The sequence below is a fragment of the Semicossyphus pulcher genome, unplaced genomic scaffold (genome assembly GCF_022749685.1).
Source record: "Semicossyphus pulcher isolate SPU_LCO1_2020_fin unplaced genomic scaffold, fSemPul1.0.p SCAF_16, whole genome shotgun sequence".
Taxonomy (NCBI): Eukaryota; Metazoa; Chordata; class Actinopteri; order Labriformes; family Labridae; genus Semicossyphus; species Semicossyphus pulcher.
In genome coordinates, this window is record NW_027211670.1 from 18739115 (window position 1) to 18756137 (window position 17023).

Sequence of the window (17023 nt, forward strand, 5' to 3'; positions counted from 1 at the left end):
TAGCAAATCAAAGAGCTTGTTGTGAATTACCAGAGGAACAGGAGGCCCCCTGTGCTGGTTGTCATCCAGTGAGAGGAAGTGAAAAGGGTGGATTCATACAAGTGCCTTGGGGTTTAAATCAATAAGTATTAGATTGGAGTGACAATATGAAGCATAATGCTATCACAGTGAGGTTGACCTTTCATCTTTTGGGTATAAAATATCATCACTTCATCATTATGAACCTATTAGAAATGTGTGTGAAAGTTTGTCATAATTAGCGTATGAATTCTTGAGTTATGGCGTGTTTTGTTAGGTCACAGTGACCTTGAACTTTGACCTTTGTCCACCAAAATGTGCTCAGTTCATCCTTGAGTCCAAGTAGATGTTTGTGCCAAATTTTAAGAAATTCCTTCAAGGTGTTCCTGAGATATCGTATTCACAAGAATGGGATGGACATGAGATCACAGTGACCTTGACCTTTGACCTTTGAGCACCAAAATGTAATCAGGTTATTCTTGAGTTCTAGTGGACGTTTGTGCCAACTTTTATTATAATTGGCATAGGAATTTTGGAGTTATAACCAGAAACATGTTTTGTGAGGTCACAGTCACCTTGACCTTTGACCTTTGACCTTTGACCACCAAAATGTAATCAGTTCATCTTTGAGCCCAAGTGAATAATTGTGCCAAATTTTGAGAAATTCCCTCAAGGCGTTTCTGAGATATCATGTTCAGAAGAATGGGATGGATGTAAGATCACAGTGACCTTGACCTTTGACCTTTGAGCACCAAAATCCAATCAGATTTTTCTTGAGTCCCAGAGGACGTTTGTGCCAACTTTTATTATAATTAGCATAGAAATTCTGGAGTTATAACCAGAAACGTGTTTTGTGAGGTCACAGTCACCTTGACCTTTGTCCTTTGACCACCAAAATGTAATCAGTTCATCTTTGAGTCCAAGTGAATAATTGTGCCAAACCTGAAGAAATTCCCTCAAGGCGTTTCTGAGATATCGTGTTCAGAAGAATGGGATGTACATGAGATCACAGTGACCTTGACCTTTGAGCACCAAAATCTAATCAGGTTATTCTTGAGTCCCAGAGAACATTTGTGCCAACTTTTATTATAATTAGCATAGAAATTCCGGAGTTATAACCAGAAACGTGTTTTGTGAGGTCACAGTCACCTTGACTTTTGACCTTTGACCTTTGACCACCAAAATGTAATCAGTTCATCTTTGAGTCCAACTGAATAATTGTGCCAAACCTGAAGAAATTCCCTCAAGGCGATTCTGAGATATCGTGTTCACAAGAATGGGACGGATGGAGGCATTAAAATGCTTCAATTATGGGCACTGAAACAGTGTTCAATTAGTCTGACTGGCTTGCACCATCTTTTTCCTCCTTCAGTTTGATTAATAAATTAATTCTCTACTTTGTTTTACTTTAATCCTCTGAGCTGCGAGGAAGCCATTAACAAGCTGCGTGCATCTTCATAGAAAGTGTGTCGAGAGCATATGCTGCCTTGTTTGCGATCCATCATCTGCTGCGTGTGCTGAGCCGCCTTGTGACTGTGTTTGTTTCATGGTGTCCCTGCAGACTGCCGCGAGATCCTCCTGCCGCTGATGACGGAGCAGCTGAAGTTCCACCTGGAGAAGCGGGAGGAGCTGAAGGCCTGCTGCCAGCTGCTCAGCGACATCCTGGAGGTGCTCTACAGGAAGGATGTGGTGAGGAACGCAGCTTTATGTGCTTTTTATTCACCTCTGGGACAAACAGAAGCATAACAAGGGGATTAAGCACATTTGAAGCACTGCTGTGGTTATTTTACTAATCAGTCTGCTGTTCTTGAATTGTTTTATTGCCCTGCATGCCCTGAAAGGAGCCCATTTTACAGCAGTGCTAATTTACTCACCTGTAGAGCTGGCTGAGCTGAGAAATTCATTGCTCTGAATGGCTGGAGGCCATTTTTAACTCCATGAACGTGTTCCAAGAACATGGAGATGAGCTCTGCTTAAGCCGGTTTGTTAAGAGCCAGTGTATCTTTTAGCAACGTGCTGTACAATTATGTAGCCAGTCAAAGCAAAGGGTTTTTCCATTATCTATTGATTTGTTTTTTTCATTTATATATTTAAGTTCATAAAGTTGCAGAAAAAGGCCACAAAATTGCCATTACACGCTGCCTGAGCCCAAGGTGATGCTTTCAGAGCACTTCAAATTAGGGCTGAACGATGAATCGCAATTTCATCTTCGCATATTGCATATCAACATAAATGCATCGCAAATGAGTGCCTCTTTTTGTGAAGGTTAAAAAATGCTCTGTTGCACATGTATATACATCCGCATCAGAGGGCACACACATGCTCGTCAGAGAAACACACACACACACACAAAGAGACGTTCACTGGTCCGTGCATCCTGTAAATGCATTGTTGAGGGGTGACGTCAGCTGTTAAATTTGGACCCGTCTTATGGCGCCGTTTTAAAAGCGAGTGCTGTGGCGTAGTTCGTCTTTTACTTTTGGCTCACCTGCTGCTGTGAAAACGTGATCCCCCTCCCCCGGCCGCCCAGGTAAGATGTCATTCTGTCGGAAAATCTTTTGGCTGTAGGAGGGACAACTTGCTACAAGCACTGGCACTGTGTTAAACAGCAGGTGCATACAGACACAGGAACTGTAACTTATAGCTAATATGCTAATTGTAATAGTTATCACATGCATTAGCGTCATATGCACATTGCAGATTTTCTTCATGTTGCGCAGGCTTACTTCAACTCCCCAAAACATTCCATTTCTAATTACGTAAAACGTTGAAAGCGGCAACTTTTCAGATGCAAAATGCTGAAAACAGCCAATATTTTAAGATTTTTCTTGCTTCAGAGCTTAAAACTGTTAATTCTCAAATTTCAGTCAAATTTCTGTATGCTAATCCCTCAGCTAATCCCCAACCACAGTATTTGTTTAGTTACTGCTTCTTTTCAATAACCCAATATCCCTCACACTCAGGCATTAGTCTCAGGCCTCACATGCACACACGATAACCGCAAAAACACACACACACACACACGCACTGAAACACTCAGCTGCTTTACAAGTGTGTTTCATCCTCTTCCATGGCCAGACTCCTGATGTCCTCCCTCAGGCCCTCTCAAACCCTCCACATTGATCACCACAGCCAGGCCTCCCACACTCCACTCTGCTTGGATTATCCACCTCTCCTACTTCCTCTCACTCCTCCTCTCTCTGTCTCTCTCTCATTTTGCTGCCTGCCTTGCGTTGCTCTGTCTTTTATACCTGTGCTGCACTGCACCCTGCCAAACGCTTAGATGCACTTAGATAAGAAAAGGAAACGTTTCTAGGTTCGAACAAAGAAAGGAAAATCTCGGCTTTCTCTTCATGCACTGAGTTTCAGTTGGAAGTTTAAACAGGCCAGGATGTTCCTCCAAAAACTGTGGGATTCCTGTGGGTTCTCTCGAAAATGTGTGCCACACTTGCTGCGTTGGAAGGCAGTAACTGAAACGCCCTCCTCAGATAGTTTATTCTCCCCCTGCGCTCCTCTGTGATGGTGTGTGCATACATGCACAGAGCGGCGTGCACAAGTTCTTCAACTGCAGAAAGAGCTGTGTAAATTATTGAAAGTTTAGGTTGATGCTGCAGTGCTCGGCCTGCTTAGATTCCCCCCACACACAGGTAGAGAGAGTTAAAAACACCCCACAGCTCACTTTAACTTGCTAATAAGCACGTCCAAGGAAAATTATCCTATTTATGACGACGGTTCAACTGCCCCATGGGTGTTTACCCCTCCAAAAGCTGGAATCTGCAAATGTATAAATCATTTTAAAATGCATCAGTCATTCTTGTCAGGTCTCTAAGCAGAAACATTTCGTCAAAGTAACTTGAGAGTTTCAAGGTTTTGTCTTTATGTACATTTTTATTGTCAGCACTTGACAGTTGGTGGTCAGGCAGGATTGACAAACCCGGTTACTTCTTGGTCTCCTCCTCCTTGGACAAGGTCTTGATGATCTCCTCTTTCTTGGCCTGGAGACACTCCTCTCTGCGCTTGCGAGCCTCCTTTGTCCTAGAACGCCGAGCCTCGGCCTGGTCGGCCAGGAGCTTTTTGCGAGCCTTTTCTGCCTTATGGTAATTCTAGGATTAATCCAAAAGGCAACTAGACTTGGTTAAGGTTCTTCTTCAAGAACTTGGCTGAAGTTCTTCAACAAGAACTTCACAATTTCCTATTGAAGTAGCAGCCATGAGAAGGCTCAGGCTCCAGAAGTGGCTGGCCTCCAGCGTTCTGCGCTGTGGCAAGAAGAAGGTCTGGCTAGATCCTAACAAGACCAATGAGATTGCCAACGCCAACATTCGCCAGCAGATCCGTAAACTGGTCCTTCCTGGTGAAGGATGGTCTTATCATCCGCAAACCACTCAATAAGAATAAGTTCTTCTTTAAGAACTCCAACCAAGTCCAGTTGCCTTTTGGATCAAGGTGAAGCGCATCCTTATGGAGATTCTAAGCTTAAAAACATTACCCTTGGCACTCAGGTAGAGGCTGTGGTACATGTGCCTGTCGATTTTCTTTGACTCCAACGACGTAGGATCTCAGGCATACAGGAATTGGCTGTACCCTTTCTCTTACCAACTCCCATGTGTCTTCCCTTACCTTGCCAGTGTGCTCTTGCAGCATCAGGCCCAGGAGTGGACCGTAACGAGTCCTTCTGTAGAGAGTTGGTGCTGACAGTCTCATTGGTCGTTAGGATCCAGCCAGACCTCCTTCTTGCCACAGCACAGAACACTGGAGGCCAGCTTCTTCTGGAGCCTGAGCATGCTCATGGCTGCCTTCTTCTTCCCACCTTTTAGGTTTTAAGTTAAAAAGATGTGTTGAAAACATTTGAGCAGGATCAAGTAACAAGCAGCTGATGTTTGGTGATCTATCAAGGAGGACTAACCCTGAAACCACTGTTAAAGAGGGGGTATTATGCTGTTGCACATTTTAAGACATATGTCATTTTGTGGGTGAAGTTTCAAATCTGTAGGTATTGCAGCCTCAGCAGGCTTCTGAGAGGTGACCAATCAGAGGAAAGTGGGCGTGTAGGGGCAGAGTTTCTTAAAGGGACAGAGCTGACTGATTCGTTGTATGAGGGTCTGCATAGAGCACCAGTGTGAGAAAAATTAGGTGTTTTTGTAACTGTAAATGATGCTAAGCTACTCCACAGGTATCACAGAGTGAAATATGACGCTTGAAATGAGCATAATAAACCAACCTTAAACCTTGTCTGAAAACTAGCTAGTTAATTCTGCCCTCTTTCTTGCTACTTGTGAATTTTCCATTTTTCCATTGTGGCATAACATTTCAAATTGTGCCGACGCACGGCTACAAAACCTTGACAAGCTTTGACATCCATCTGAATAACTAACAGCCTCGAAGTATTTCAGGTTTCTGTTTGGACTCAGAATCTGTTGGGAAACAGATGTGTGCTGCCAAATTTAAAAACAGACGTAGCTTTGGTAGCACTGAATATTGCACAGATGAAGAGACTTTTCAAGGCCAACACCCACCTCCTTCTTTTTGCCTTCATGCTGATTTCCTGTGTGACTCATGGAAATACGCAGAGGACATGCTTATTGTCATTGTGGGAAATGTGGAGAATAAAAACCTTAGGTAGAAAAAGCAGATCGTGGGAAAATGGATACATCACAAAATATGCCTTTTAATGCAGTGAACATCAATGTTATTTTTAACATGTTGATTCTCTCTTTAAAATAATGCTACTCTTGCCTCTTCTGAAGCCCTTTTTACACTGGTTCCACCACAGCGCCGTAACGAAGATCCACTGTAACGCCGCCTTTGCCGTTTTGCATTTAACCCAACACCGCCAGAGTAAAGCCGCCCCAGTGTGTGTTTTTACACAGCGTTCCGGAGTTGTGGAAGCAAAAGAGGCACGACGTGTGAACAGTCAGCACAAGCTTCACATACACACACACACGACGCTGTTCGGCCCTCCCAGCTCTGGTGTTTACCCTGACGCCGTTTAGCCTCTGTTACTACCTCCAACAACAGAGGTGGAACGACTTCGCCCGACCATTCCGCCTTGTTTTACCTTAAAGAGGGGGTATTATGCTGTTTCACATTTTAAGACATGTTACAATGTTGGATGTCCAGACTAAACATGGGTGAAGTTTCAAATCAGTAGGTGAAAGTATGTTGCAGTAATCCCCAGGCTTCTCAGCTCAGTCTGCGGGCTGCTGTGAACGCCAGGTTTCACACTGTTTTTTCTACACGCTGCACTTTGTGATGTCAAGTCTACCTTGGCTGCACTTTGTGACATAGTGCAGCCTCAGCAGACTTCGGAGAGCCGGCCAATAAGAAGAAAGCGGGCTTGTAGGGGCGGGGTTTCTTAAAGGGACAGAGCTGACTGAGTCGTTTCAGGCAGAGGCTGTATGAGGGCCTGCACATCATACCCCCCCTTTAAAGACGAGGCGTACAGTAACGATCCCAGCTTGAACTGGCAGTGTAAAACGGGGCTACTGCTTGTGTGTTAATGAGTTTGTTTTTCTGCAGGGTCCCACCCAGTGGCACATTCAGATCATCATGGAGAAGCTGCTGAGGACAGTTAACAGGACGGTCATCTCCATGGGGCGCGATTCTCCTCACATCGTAAGTTTGTCTGCAGCTATTCTCTCTACTCCCACGACCAACTCTCCTTCAGTCTTTTCCTCTTGTTTTCGCACACATACTTACTCGTACACTTGTATACACACACACACACACACACACACACACACACTCGCCAATTTGGAGCCTACTGTTCCGCAACCAGTTTAACTCCCACAGGTGCACTGCTACTCCAATTGTGCTCCAAAGCTATCATTAAAGGTAAAGTCTACCTTGGCTGAAAGCTTTCACACAACCTCAATGTGAGAGTTTCTTTGATCTGCTCGAATCAGTCTCCAGCCAGCTGTTTGTGTGCCACCGTGTGTGTGGGTTTTGCTGTTTCATGCTTTTGTTGTATGTGTGTATGCGAGTATGATCCCTCACTTATTAAAAAGGCTCCGACGCTACGTGCTGCAATCTAATCAGTGAACTCCCCCTAGTCAGTTAGCAACCTTCCTCCAATCACTCTGGTAGCAAGAGCTCGGTTACAATTAAAGCACGTCTCGGTCATCATATAAATGTGCTGCCTGCCTGCGTGACAAAGCCGTCATCCATTTTCATGAGTCCAAAGAGTCCAATGAATGCCAACTTCCTTATTCCTGGACTGGTTCTGTTGCTTCCTGTTGATGCTTTTATTCATTAAGGCTGCGTAAGCTTGTGATGTGACTTTGAAGACGAGACTCGGGTAATAAGCTTATGCAGTTTTTACGCAATCTTTTATGACAGAGATTCCTTTGAGGGCACTTAAAGGTTCTTTTACAGCCTATTTAAATACAGCCAAGTGATGAGGGAGACATTTTTCTCTTGACTTCAAGTAGGAAAACAGGGAGTCATACGATGCTGACTGATTATATAGATACTCTAAATGTTTGGCGTGGCATCCTTCTCCTCTTACCTCTAGTTATGTATCGTGCGTTTGAGCGTGCGCACGCACAGCAGCCTCTCCATCTGGGGAGCAGCAGGAAGCAGCATCACCTGTTTAAATAGAAGCTTATCTGCTTTTATTACCCGTCACTGAGCCACACCAGCAGAGAGTGATTTAATAAAGCCAACAGTACCCGGAGTTATCACACACTAATCATCCAGTGTGTGTTTGTGAGTCTGTGTGTGTGTGTTATGTCACAGTGCTATAATACGTCTGCAGCACTCATCCTTTGTCCCCCATGTCCTCTTACTCTCTTCCTGAGTCCTTACTTTCTCTCCCTCATGCTTCCGCTCTTTCGAAGTTGCAGTGAAGTGATTTTAATGTGGAAGAGATTCTCTAGATGTTCTCTAATTCCATCCTCACGTCTGTCTGAGTATATTTAAGCGATGCACTGAGCTAATGGCGTAAATGGGGAGGTCTAAGTTGTATAACAGATCACCAGCGTGCATCACCCTGCATAATATAAGCCTATGTAAGCTGAGGCCTCTCTGCAGAAGCGTCTCTCACAGCCAGCTGCCTGGAGGGGGTCTGGGACTCCCACTTTCACTCGCTCTGCTATCTGTTCATTTTTATGCCAAGGATGCAGACTCCACATCGTCCAGTCTGGCTCATGGTCACAGAATTTAAAAAGTTGGATTTAGAAAAGATGTTTTTTTTTTCTGGCTGTGGGGTCTTTTCATCATCTCTAAGAGTTCTTCTGATAAAGATACCAGCATCAGAAAGGCCACCGATACGGCCTGAACTGTGGTATCAGGGGTTGGCAAGAACAGCAGTCAATGGCCTGATCTGACACCATCGTTTATTAGCCTCCCAACATTTCGACTTGTTTCTTCTACAAAATAAAAGTCTACTCAGCCATAATGTTTACATGGCTGCCGTTTTCAGCTACTGTTTGAGCAGCAAAGAACAACATGTTTCAGATCAGTTTAATGTGTGAAAGTTGACTGCTAGCAGAGAGCGTGTAAAGTTAGCTAAAGCTAGCAAAACGACAAATGCTCACTTTATGGCAGTACTTCAATTTCAATGTAAGATGCATAAAACCAGTAAAACCATGAAATTAAGCTGTTCCATCCATCCATCCATTATCTATACCGCTTATCCTGCTCAGGCTCGTGGGTGTGCTGGAGCAGATCCCAGCTGTCATAGGGTGAGAGGCGGGGTACACCCTGGACCGGTCGCCACTGAATCATTGGGCTGATACACAACTCACATTCACACCTACGGGCAATTTAGAGTCACCAATGAACCTGACAAGCATGTCTTTGGACTGTGGGAGGAAGCTGGGGTACCCGGAGAGAACCCACACATGCACATGGAGAACATGCAAACTCCACATAGAAAGGCCCACTTCGTCCAAACTAGGGTTTGAGCTAGGAACCTTCTAGCTGTGAGGCAACAACACTGAACTTATGTTGTTTCATGTGAAAAATCTGTGCTTGTCCAACTCTCTTTGGTGGACACAGGAAGTCAGTAGGAACTGCTAGCCAAGCTGCAGCTAACGTTCTCTAACGAGATCTGGGGAATTTGAAGTCAACACTTTGAACTCGTTGTTCCTTAAACCAGTCCTGAACTATGTTTGCAGTGTGGCAGGGCGCATTATCCTGCTGAAAGAGGCCACTGCCATTAGGGAATACTGTTTCCATGAAGGGGTGAACTTGACCCTTGAACCGTGACCCCATCGCCGGTTCATCGGTGTCCCTTCCTTGGACCACTTTTGGTCGGTACTGACCGCTGCAGAGCGGGAAGCTCCCCACAAGAGCTGCAGTTTTGGAGATGCTTTGACTAACATATCCAACCCGCTGACAGGGGTGAGTGTAACGAGATATCAATGTTATTCCCTCGACCTGTCAGTGGTCATAATGTTATGGCTGATCGGCGTATACTACCTACCACTTTGTCTCAAAGGCTTTCAACACTCATGAAGGCGGCACATGCATCTGAACTCTCTGCCATATTATACTAAGTGCTATATCTGCGCCCCCCCCTGTGATGGAGGTGAAATAATGCTCTATACTTCCAGCAGCGACTGCGGAATTGCGTGGAAGCAGGGCGGCGTCCTTTCTGGTTAATGAAACTGCTCCATCCATGACCTGTTATTGAAACTATCTACTTTGTATACATGCAATGCAGCCACCTCTACCTTACTTCACTCCCCCTTGCGCACAGCTTGCTTTCATTGTCCCAACTGACCTCTGCCTTTTGCCAGCTGCAGCCCCTATAGGAAGCGAGCCATTGTACTTGAAGTAGCTGCATAATATTTTGCGTGAGTGTCCTTTTCCCCGGGGGAGTTGGAGGTCGCATCAAAGCCTTGTCCTTCTGAACGCATAGTGGGTGCTTCACTCAAACACTGTTCATTATATAGTCACTGAATCTGTGTTTAATGATCAATAAGGTGAATTTTGAACAGCCATGAGGCCCAGTACTGCTGCAGGAAGTGTCATCGCTTTGTAATCAGAGGACTCTTATGGGTACTGCTGCCTACTCTGCAGGCAGATTGCTCGCCGCTGCTCACACAACACCGCAGCCAACCACCGACCTTGTTCTTCTGAGTGGCAGCCTCTTACATTTAGATTTATGCATTAATGTTCTACTCTGTCTCCCTCCTCTCTTCTCTTTCCTTTCTCCTCTCTCCTGGCGGTGCTGGACACAGAATGTTGATGAGAGTGACCACAGTGACGGCTTTGCAGGCATCAGGTTTTGTTATGTGTTGTCACCGCAGTGCTACGCCTGTTAGCGACATAGACACGGCAATCGCTAAACATTTGCATCGTTGGACATCCTTGCAGGCTGTATCGTTAACATTCCTGTCCACCCTCGCACAGGTTGAGACGAGACCTTGTGAATACATTTACAGTGGGATGGTAGCAGATACATTTTGGCTGTCCCTGCTGGAATTACAAAGTTCTACCTGTATGTCCTTGAGTTACATTCCCTCCAGTGTAAGCTTCAGGATGAGCGCTGCAGATACATAGATAGGATGCAGCAGATGGAAAAATCAGTGGTACACACTTTTAAGTTCAAGCCACAGCCTTGGTTTTTACATCCCCCCTCTGAGGTCCTGAGTTTGACATATAGGCCGCCGCCATCTTGGTTTTTTGGAACAAGACGCGACCATATTTGGACGACTGATTTGATATACATTGTTCTGCTCTATCCTCGTTGATAGGCACTCCCTGCTTTATCATCAATTCACTCTAACTGACACCATTATTTATCAAATTCACATCATGCTGTATTAAAGAGGGGGTATTATGCTGTTTCACATTTTAAGACATATATATATAATGTTACAATGTTGGATGTCCAGACTAAACATGGGTGAAGTTTCAAATCTGTAGGTGAAAGTATGTTGGAGTAATCCCCAAGGCCTCTCAGCTCACTTTGTGACATCACAAAGTGCAGCCTCAGCAGGCTTCAGAGAGCTGGCCAATCAAAAGAGGGGCAGGGTTTCTTAAAGGGACAGAGCTGACTGAGTCATTTGAGGCAGAGGCTGTATGAGGGCCTGCACGTTGCATGTTGTGTGAGAACATGAGGAGTTTTTTTAACTGTAAATGATGCTAAGCTACTCCTCGCTAAGCTACTCCTCTTGAAATTAGCCCCCCCCCCCCCTTTTAAGAAACTAGTGATGAGACCATAAACACATTTAGAAAAAAAATTCTGAGGTATTAGATGAAGTAAAAAGTATGGTTATTGACAATCAGACTTATTTTTGCCACCAGAGGAGTCGCCTCCTGCTGGCCATTAGAGATAGTGCAGGTATAAGGCACTTCTGCATTGTCCTCACTTTTAACAGAGACTATCTCAAACCACTCCCTACACACTTCCACTCCGTTTGTGCACTCACATGGAGGACTCTGCCTCACTGGTATTTATGCAGCTTTTATTATTTGTGTGACATGAAACCATGGTTACACACATTTCCTGTCTCCGTCGGATTGAGGGGAGTTCATCTCAAAGCTCTGCGCTGTATTTAATCCCTTCACCTTAACGAGGGGCGCTGCGTTCAGCTGTGACTGTGACGTCGAACGGAGTTCACTCAGTGGGGAGGGTCCGCTTTAGAACAGGCCCTATACAGTCTGTGGTTCCAACCAAAGTAATGCAACAAACCTTTATGCTCTTAGTCCGTCTTGTCAGCCATAGTAACATTTGCATGTAATATCAAGATTAAAGACAAAGACTTCCCGTCGTGTTGTTTAAATTGAACTTTTCATTGCTGTCCTTTTGAGGATTAACTGACACGTTGGCTGCAGTGCTTCATGGAGAATGTTCCTGCAGTGTACAGAAGGAATGGAGTGGAAAGCTGCAGGGGAAGGACTCGTGGTTATTGATTGACAGCGTACGGGCTGACCAGCCATTGGGGTTGGAGTTTGTTCTCTGCTGTCTGCATTCGCTGCCCAAAAATACTGCAACAAAGCCACCACAACGACGTCTATTCAGATCAGACTCCTCTTCCGTGCCTGTCTGTATCAGTCACTCTCTTTATCTTCCATCTTTATATCTTTCTGTCACAATGTTTCTTTCAGCATCTCCCTTTCTGTCGCCTCGCCCTCTCCCTCTCTCATTCTCTCTCTCTCCTGCCTACCAGACTGCTGCAGAGCTCTTACTGAAAAGAAGCATAGTGAGATATGGCACTGCATCATAATGCCTCCAACTTACACTTATCACTCACTCTCTGCACCTCTCTGCTCCTCTCCTGAACTGATACTTTGACTGAGCGTCCTTGTGGGTTTATTGACCCCGCGACAGCTCATGTCAGGCGTGTGCTCGCCGTGTGAGAACCGCCGGGACTCGCGTGGCGATGCTCGTCACCTTCAAACCACAGAGGACTGCGGTTACAGGGTTTGAGAGGTGATATGTGAAGCTGCACTTGGTCTCTTTTTTTGTACCGAGCTGTAAACATCAACCCGAGGGAAGCCCTGTGGAGATGGCCCTACTAAAGGGTGAGAGGACGGGGGGTGATGTTGCCCTCGAGCAACTTTAGTTCCTTCAGCTTCCTGCGTCCGCATGACGATGACTCAGCAGCTTTGAGGCTTTTACTCAGAGGTTTGTCCCTGCTTTGGTTTCACCTCACTCCTGAGCTACGGCAACATGAAGCAGGTGCACTTACGCACCCCAAGCACAAACGTGCTCCGGAGTCAAAAGGCAGCGTTAGAGTAAGGATGACTGGGGCACGAAATGTGCTGTGAGTGTAAGCTTTGGATCAGAAGCAGGTTCTGAGGCAGGTTGACTTCCTGCAGCAGAGGCCCTTAGCTGCTGATCCCTCCGGTGGATTCTGCACTCGTGTTGTGCTGCACTACTACATCAAAGAGATGCAGGACTGATTTAGCTGGAAGTTTATCTCCTCACTTTAGATTGTAGAGTTGATTGTTTTGCATACAGAATGTCAAATTAAGCGTCACCCAAATTACCAAAAAAAACATATTTCAGATATTTTAGCTGTGCAGATAGAGCAGCTTCGTTTGCCCATGGTTAAAACATTTGTCTCTGATGTCTCTTAAAAGCCAGCTCCAGTCGTGTTTTAAGACATCAAATTGCTTGAAATAATAAATTGTGTCTGTTTTTTCTGCAAAATATGTTTAATTACCTTGTAAAAATCCTCCCAAGGCATCTCCTCCTTCTCCCTCATTGAAGATGTCTGAATCTGCATAGGCCCCGCCCACTATGCAAATTACCAAACGCCCCCTCCGTCGCGAAAACAGAACACGTCTCTGCCGAAACTTAGCTAGTTTGAAATGTAGTAATTAGTAGTAGTAACATTAGTAGTGAGTTTGCTCTAAAGTGGTTGCCATAGGTTACACATAATGATATGCATAGCGCCACCCCGTCCATTAACGTGATTGGCTCCTTAGGTTTGTGACGTCACAAACCTGCCAATCTGAAAACGTGTTGTTCAGCCTTTCTTTGGCACACTGCAGTTTAAAAGCAGACAGGCCCAGCCGTGGAGATGAGTGCTCATGTTGTCCCTGATATGTCTCGTAGCACATGAAGAACACCACATGGAGATGTTTACAAGGTTAAATTGATTTTCATTGGAGGGGGGCTTTTATCTGAGTGCAATTGACGTAAATGACATCCCCTTTGTGTTGCTTAAATCTATGACCATGACACTGCGTAATTCAGTTCTCATTTTCCAGGTAAGTCTAATTTTAACTGCTGCTAATCGCTCTTTACCAAAAAATGAAGGAAAAGCATGTTTTTTGTTACCTGTGTGAGCCGACCTTGAACTTCTGCCTCGATGAAAGCAGGCTGAATGCCGCACAAATGATACTCAGTCTCCGTCAGCCTTTGAGAGCTCTGTAGATGTCTGTTTTTATTTTTGATATTTTGCATATTAAATCTCTTTATTCTTTTTTTTTTCTTCCTTTTTTTAAAAAACAGTATAAAATACACAGTATTGCACATAATAAATCAATTGCACTTCTTTAAGGTACAGATAAACATCTAGTTCTGTCTCGATGCTACAGCGTAACTACTGAAAGAAACCGACCCGGCATGTACAAGAGTGATGCTGTGAATCACATGTAGCCAACAGAAAGCAGCATGTTGGAGCTCGTGAAGGTCAAACTAGTGATATCAAGTAGTCTGCTAGGTATTGATTGTGACAGTAGATAAACGTGTTTCTTTTGATGCCCTTGAAACCACTTTGGCGCATTTCCTGTCTGTCGGGCAGTGTTTTTGGCTTTGAGAGTGGCTTCTGGTTTTTCTGCTCCTGCAGGCGTTGGTAGCGTTATGTTGTCTTCTTTTAGATATTGGCTGCTTTCCCACTCATTAAAATGGTATTAGCCCTATTTGATGCTATACAACGTATATCTATATATAGTAAAAGCAAATATTATTAGGCTGTACATAGTCTTAGATCCCTGTATGGAGTTACTTAATGAGTTTTTACCTTACAGTCGAGTGAAGCGATGAGCAGGAGCGAGTAATTAAAAAAGAGGGACAGATCTTTTGTTCTCTTTAAAAATTGTTCCTTTAAAAGCTAGAAAATATCCTGCAAAATCCGGGGAGGGGTTTGTAAAAAGCACGCAGGGCTGCACGCCTGCCACCCTGCACTGTAGAAGCCCTGGTTGTGATCAGAAGTGGCACATTCAGTCTCTGGCTTTGTTTTCAGGAGCTGATGCAGGAAACTGCGGCAATACAATCACGGCTATGCTCTGTAACCCCGCACATGTGCTGAGAACCAACGTGACTTATTATGCTGCATGTCGTGACTCAAAGAAACAGTTCTTTTTCTTTTTTTCAAAGTGGGGTTGTATGAGGTACGAGTCAATACGCAGTGTATTCACTGCAGTAGATGGTGGACAGCATGGAGAGGCCAGCCAGACACGGAAGCTAAGCTATGCTACGCTAAGGACTGGAGCAAAACTATCTTTAGCCCCTTTGAAAAAAGTCTCCCCTTGAAAGTGTGCATCTCTTTAAAGTATACACTCTATTTTTAACTATTCTCACGGCTTCACCTAAGTGTCAGAAAGCCCTTTCCTTTGGGACTATTCGTTTTTAACCGTACACCTGCTCTGTCTTCCTACACACGCAGCCCATGGCATCAGTTCAGCTGTTCGTGTCAGCAGTTTAGAGACGAGAAATACAAAAAACATCTTTTAAATCTTTCGAAAAGTGAAGTTTGATTTAAGTTAAACTTGCATCACCACCTTCTGACCCAAACAGCTAATCAATGGTGTAACACGAAACTTCAAAATGTCATGTACATTGATTCCTTAGATGGCGCCTTGTTTTAAGTGGTGAACATTTTGCTCTGGGCCCCGTCCACAGCGCTACATAGCTTAGCTTTTGTGTTCATTCTCAGGCTGGCTTCTCCAAGAGTGCAAGCTTAACACCATCTACTGTAAGTATTAAACTCACTATTGATTAGGGATGGGTCATGAAGTTCAAATCGAGTCATTAATTTATAAAAATGCAACTATTATCTCATCTTAAAAATGTGTTTTTCCGTTGTTTTTACCAGCACCTGGTTGTAATGCAGTACTACTGCCCGACGGTGGCTGTAGCACATCTGAAAGCTGTTTGCTAACCGCCGCTAAAGTGATAATCTCGAAGATTTTTATGTAAATAAATGTCTTTTAAGAGTTTTAAGAAGTGGTTGGTCTGCCAGAGAGGGTAGGCGGAGCTAAGCGGCTGCTTTTCCGCTCTCTGCAAGTGTTGCGAGTAAACAGTAATCTACTATGGCTGAACAAAAAAAGAAAAGATCAATGACTACAGATACAACTTCAAAAATAAGTGAAAATCCAAAGAAAAAGAAACAAACTCGACGCTCAGATGAAGGTAAACAGTCTAAAGAGGAAAATCAAGAGTTACAACCGGAGCCAACCGTGGATGTCTGGTTAAATTGGGAAGTGTGCTCACGCAATTGCCGTATATCGCCATTAGGGGGTGCCCAAGAGAACGAAACTGAAATCTTTGAGATTGTCAGTTTAAATAATAAAAGAAGAAAGCATTTGTGCCAGGTGCCGGTAGAGGTTTGGAACAGGAGAAACATGCTGAGACTTCTGCAGCCGAACTCCTTCCAAAGAAATTTACGAAAATGAGGTCAGGGGTAAAGTTTGCCAGGTAAAGCTGGCACACATAGGTCTGCAACAGCTATGCACAGTGATTTTAGAGCAAAGAGAGTTGTGAAAAAGTACAAAGTCTCTGTTAGTATTTGCATCTGCGTGTGTTTGCTCGAATCATGATCGAAAAGTTCCCAGTGAATATCAAATAGTATTTTTGCTTAAAGCTCCTGTGAGGAGTTTTTCACTGGTTATGAAACAGACTGAAATTAATTCAGATGACTCTCTATGAGCTACAAAAGCAAACCAGACCATCAGCAACAAGATTGATTATTTCTTAATGTTATTTTGAATGCCTTAAACTGCTGGCGGGGGGGTAGGTGTCAGACGAAGCGATTAACCGCACGCAGCCTTTGTTTACATTCTCCAGTGACTGATACATATGACTGTTAAAGAAAGCAGGATGAGATTTGTTGTTAAAAACCACCACTTAAGTATGTACAGGACCAAATCAGCAAAGAGAGAAGAGGTACGGCTTTGTCCACAGGGGGCGCCAAAATCAACACAAACCTATAGTCCCTCAAAGGAGCTTTAAATTGCCCATCCCTACTATTGATAAGTACCTCACACAACCCCACACCAAAAAGAGCCGAACCGTCCCTTCAAACAGTAACAAGTTTTTTCCGTGTTGAGCTACAAACTCAAACTAGTTTGATGCCGATGAAGTTCGACTGAATGGATTTCCTTCTTCCTTTCGGCTTCGGTGACCTCACTCATTGTGAGGTTAGTTAGATCTACGTTTGATGTATGAAAAGGAATTATTAATCTGAAGTAGTTCACCTTCTTATGCGCTGTCGTTGAAATGCACAGCCCCCCTTCACAGCAGCTCAAATAAATATATTCCCTTAAAACCTTAAAGTGAATGTAATAGATATATATTTATATAGAAAAAAGTACATTGATGTCT

General features: G+C 44.2%; 1 protein-coding gene and 1 pseudogene across 1 annotated transcript in view; one reads left to right on the forward strand and one right to left on the reverse strand.

Annotated features, from left to right (window-relative positions):
- The window catches only part of dock1 (dedicator of cytokinesis 1), a 248180-nt gene that overhangs the window by 92252 nt on the left and 138905 nt on the right, over positions 1 to 17023 (forward strand). The window contains exons 26-27 of the mRNA XM_069665134.1: positions 1580 to 1707; positions 6535 to 6630. Of these exons, the coding sequence (XP_069521235.1) occupies positions 1580 to 1707; positions 6535 to 6630 (224 nt within the window). The remainder of the gene's footprint in view (positions 1 to 1579; positions 1708 to 6534; positions 6631 to 17023) is intronic.
- On the reverse strand, positions 3957 to 4805 carry LOC138593777 (large ribosomal subunit protein eL19-like; annotated as a pseudogene).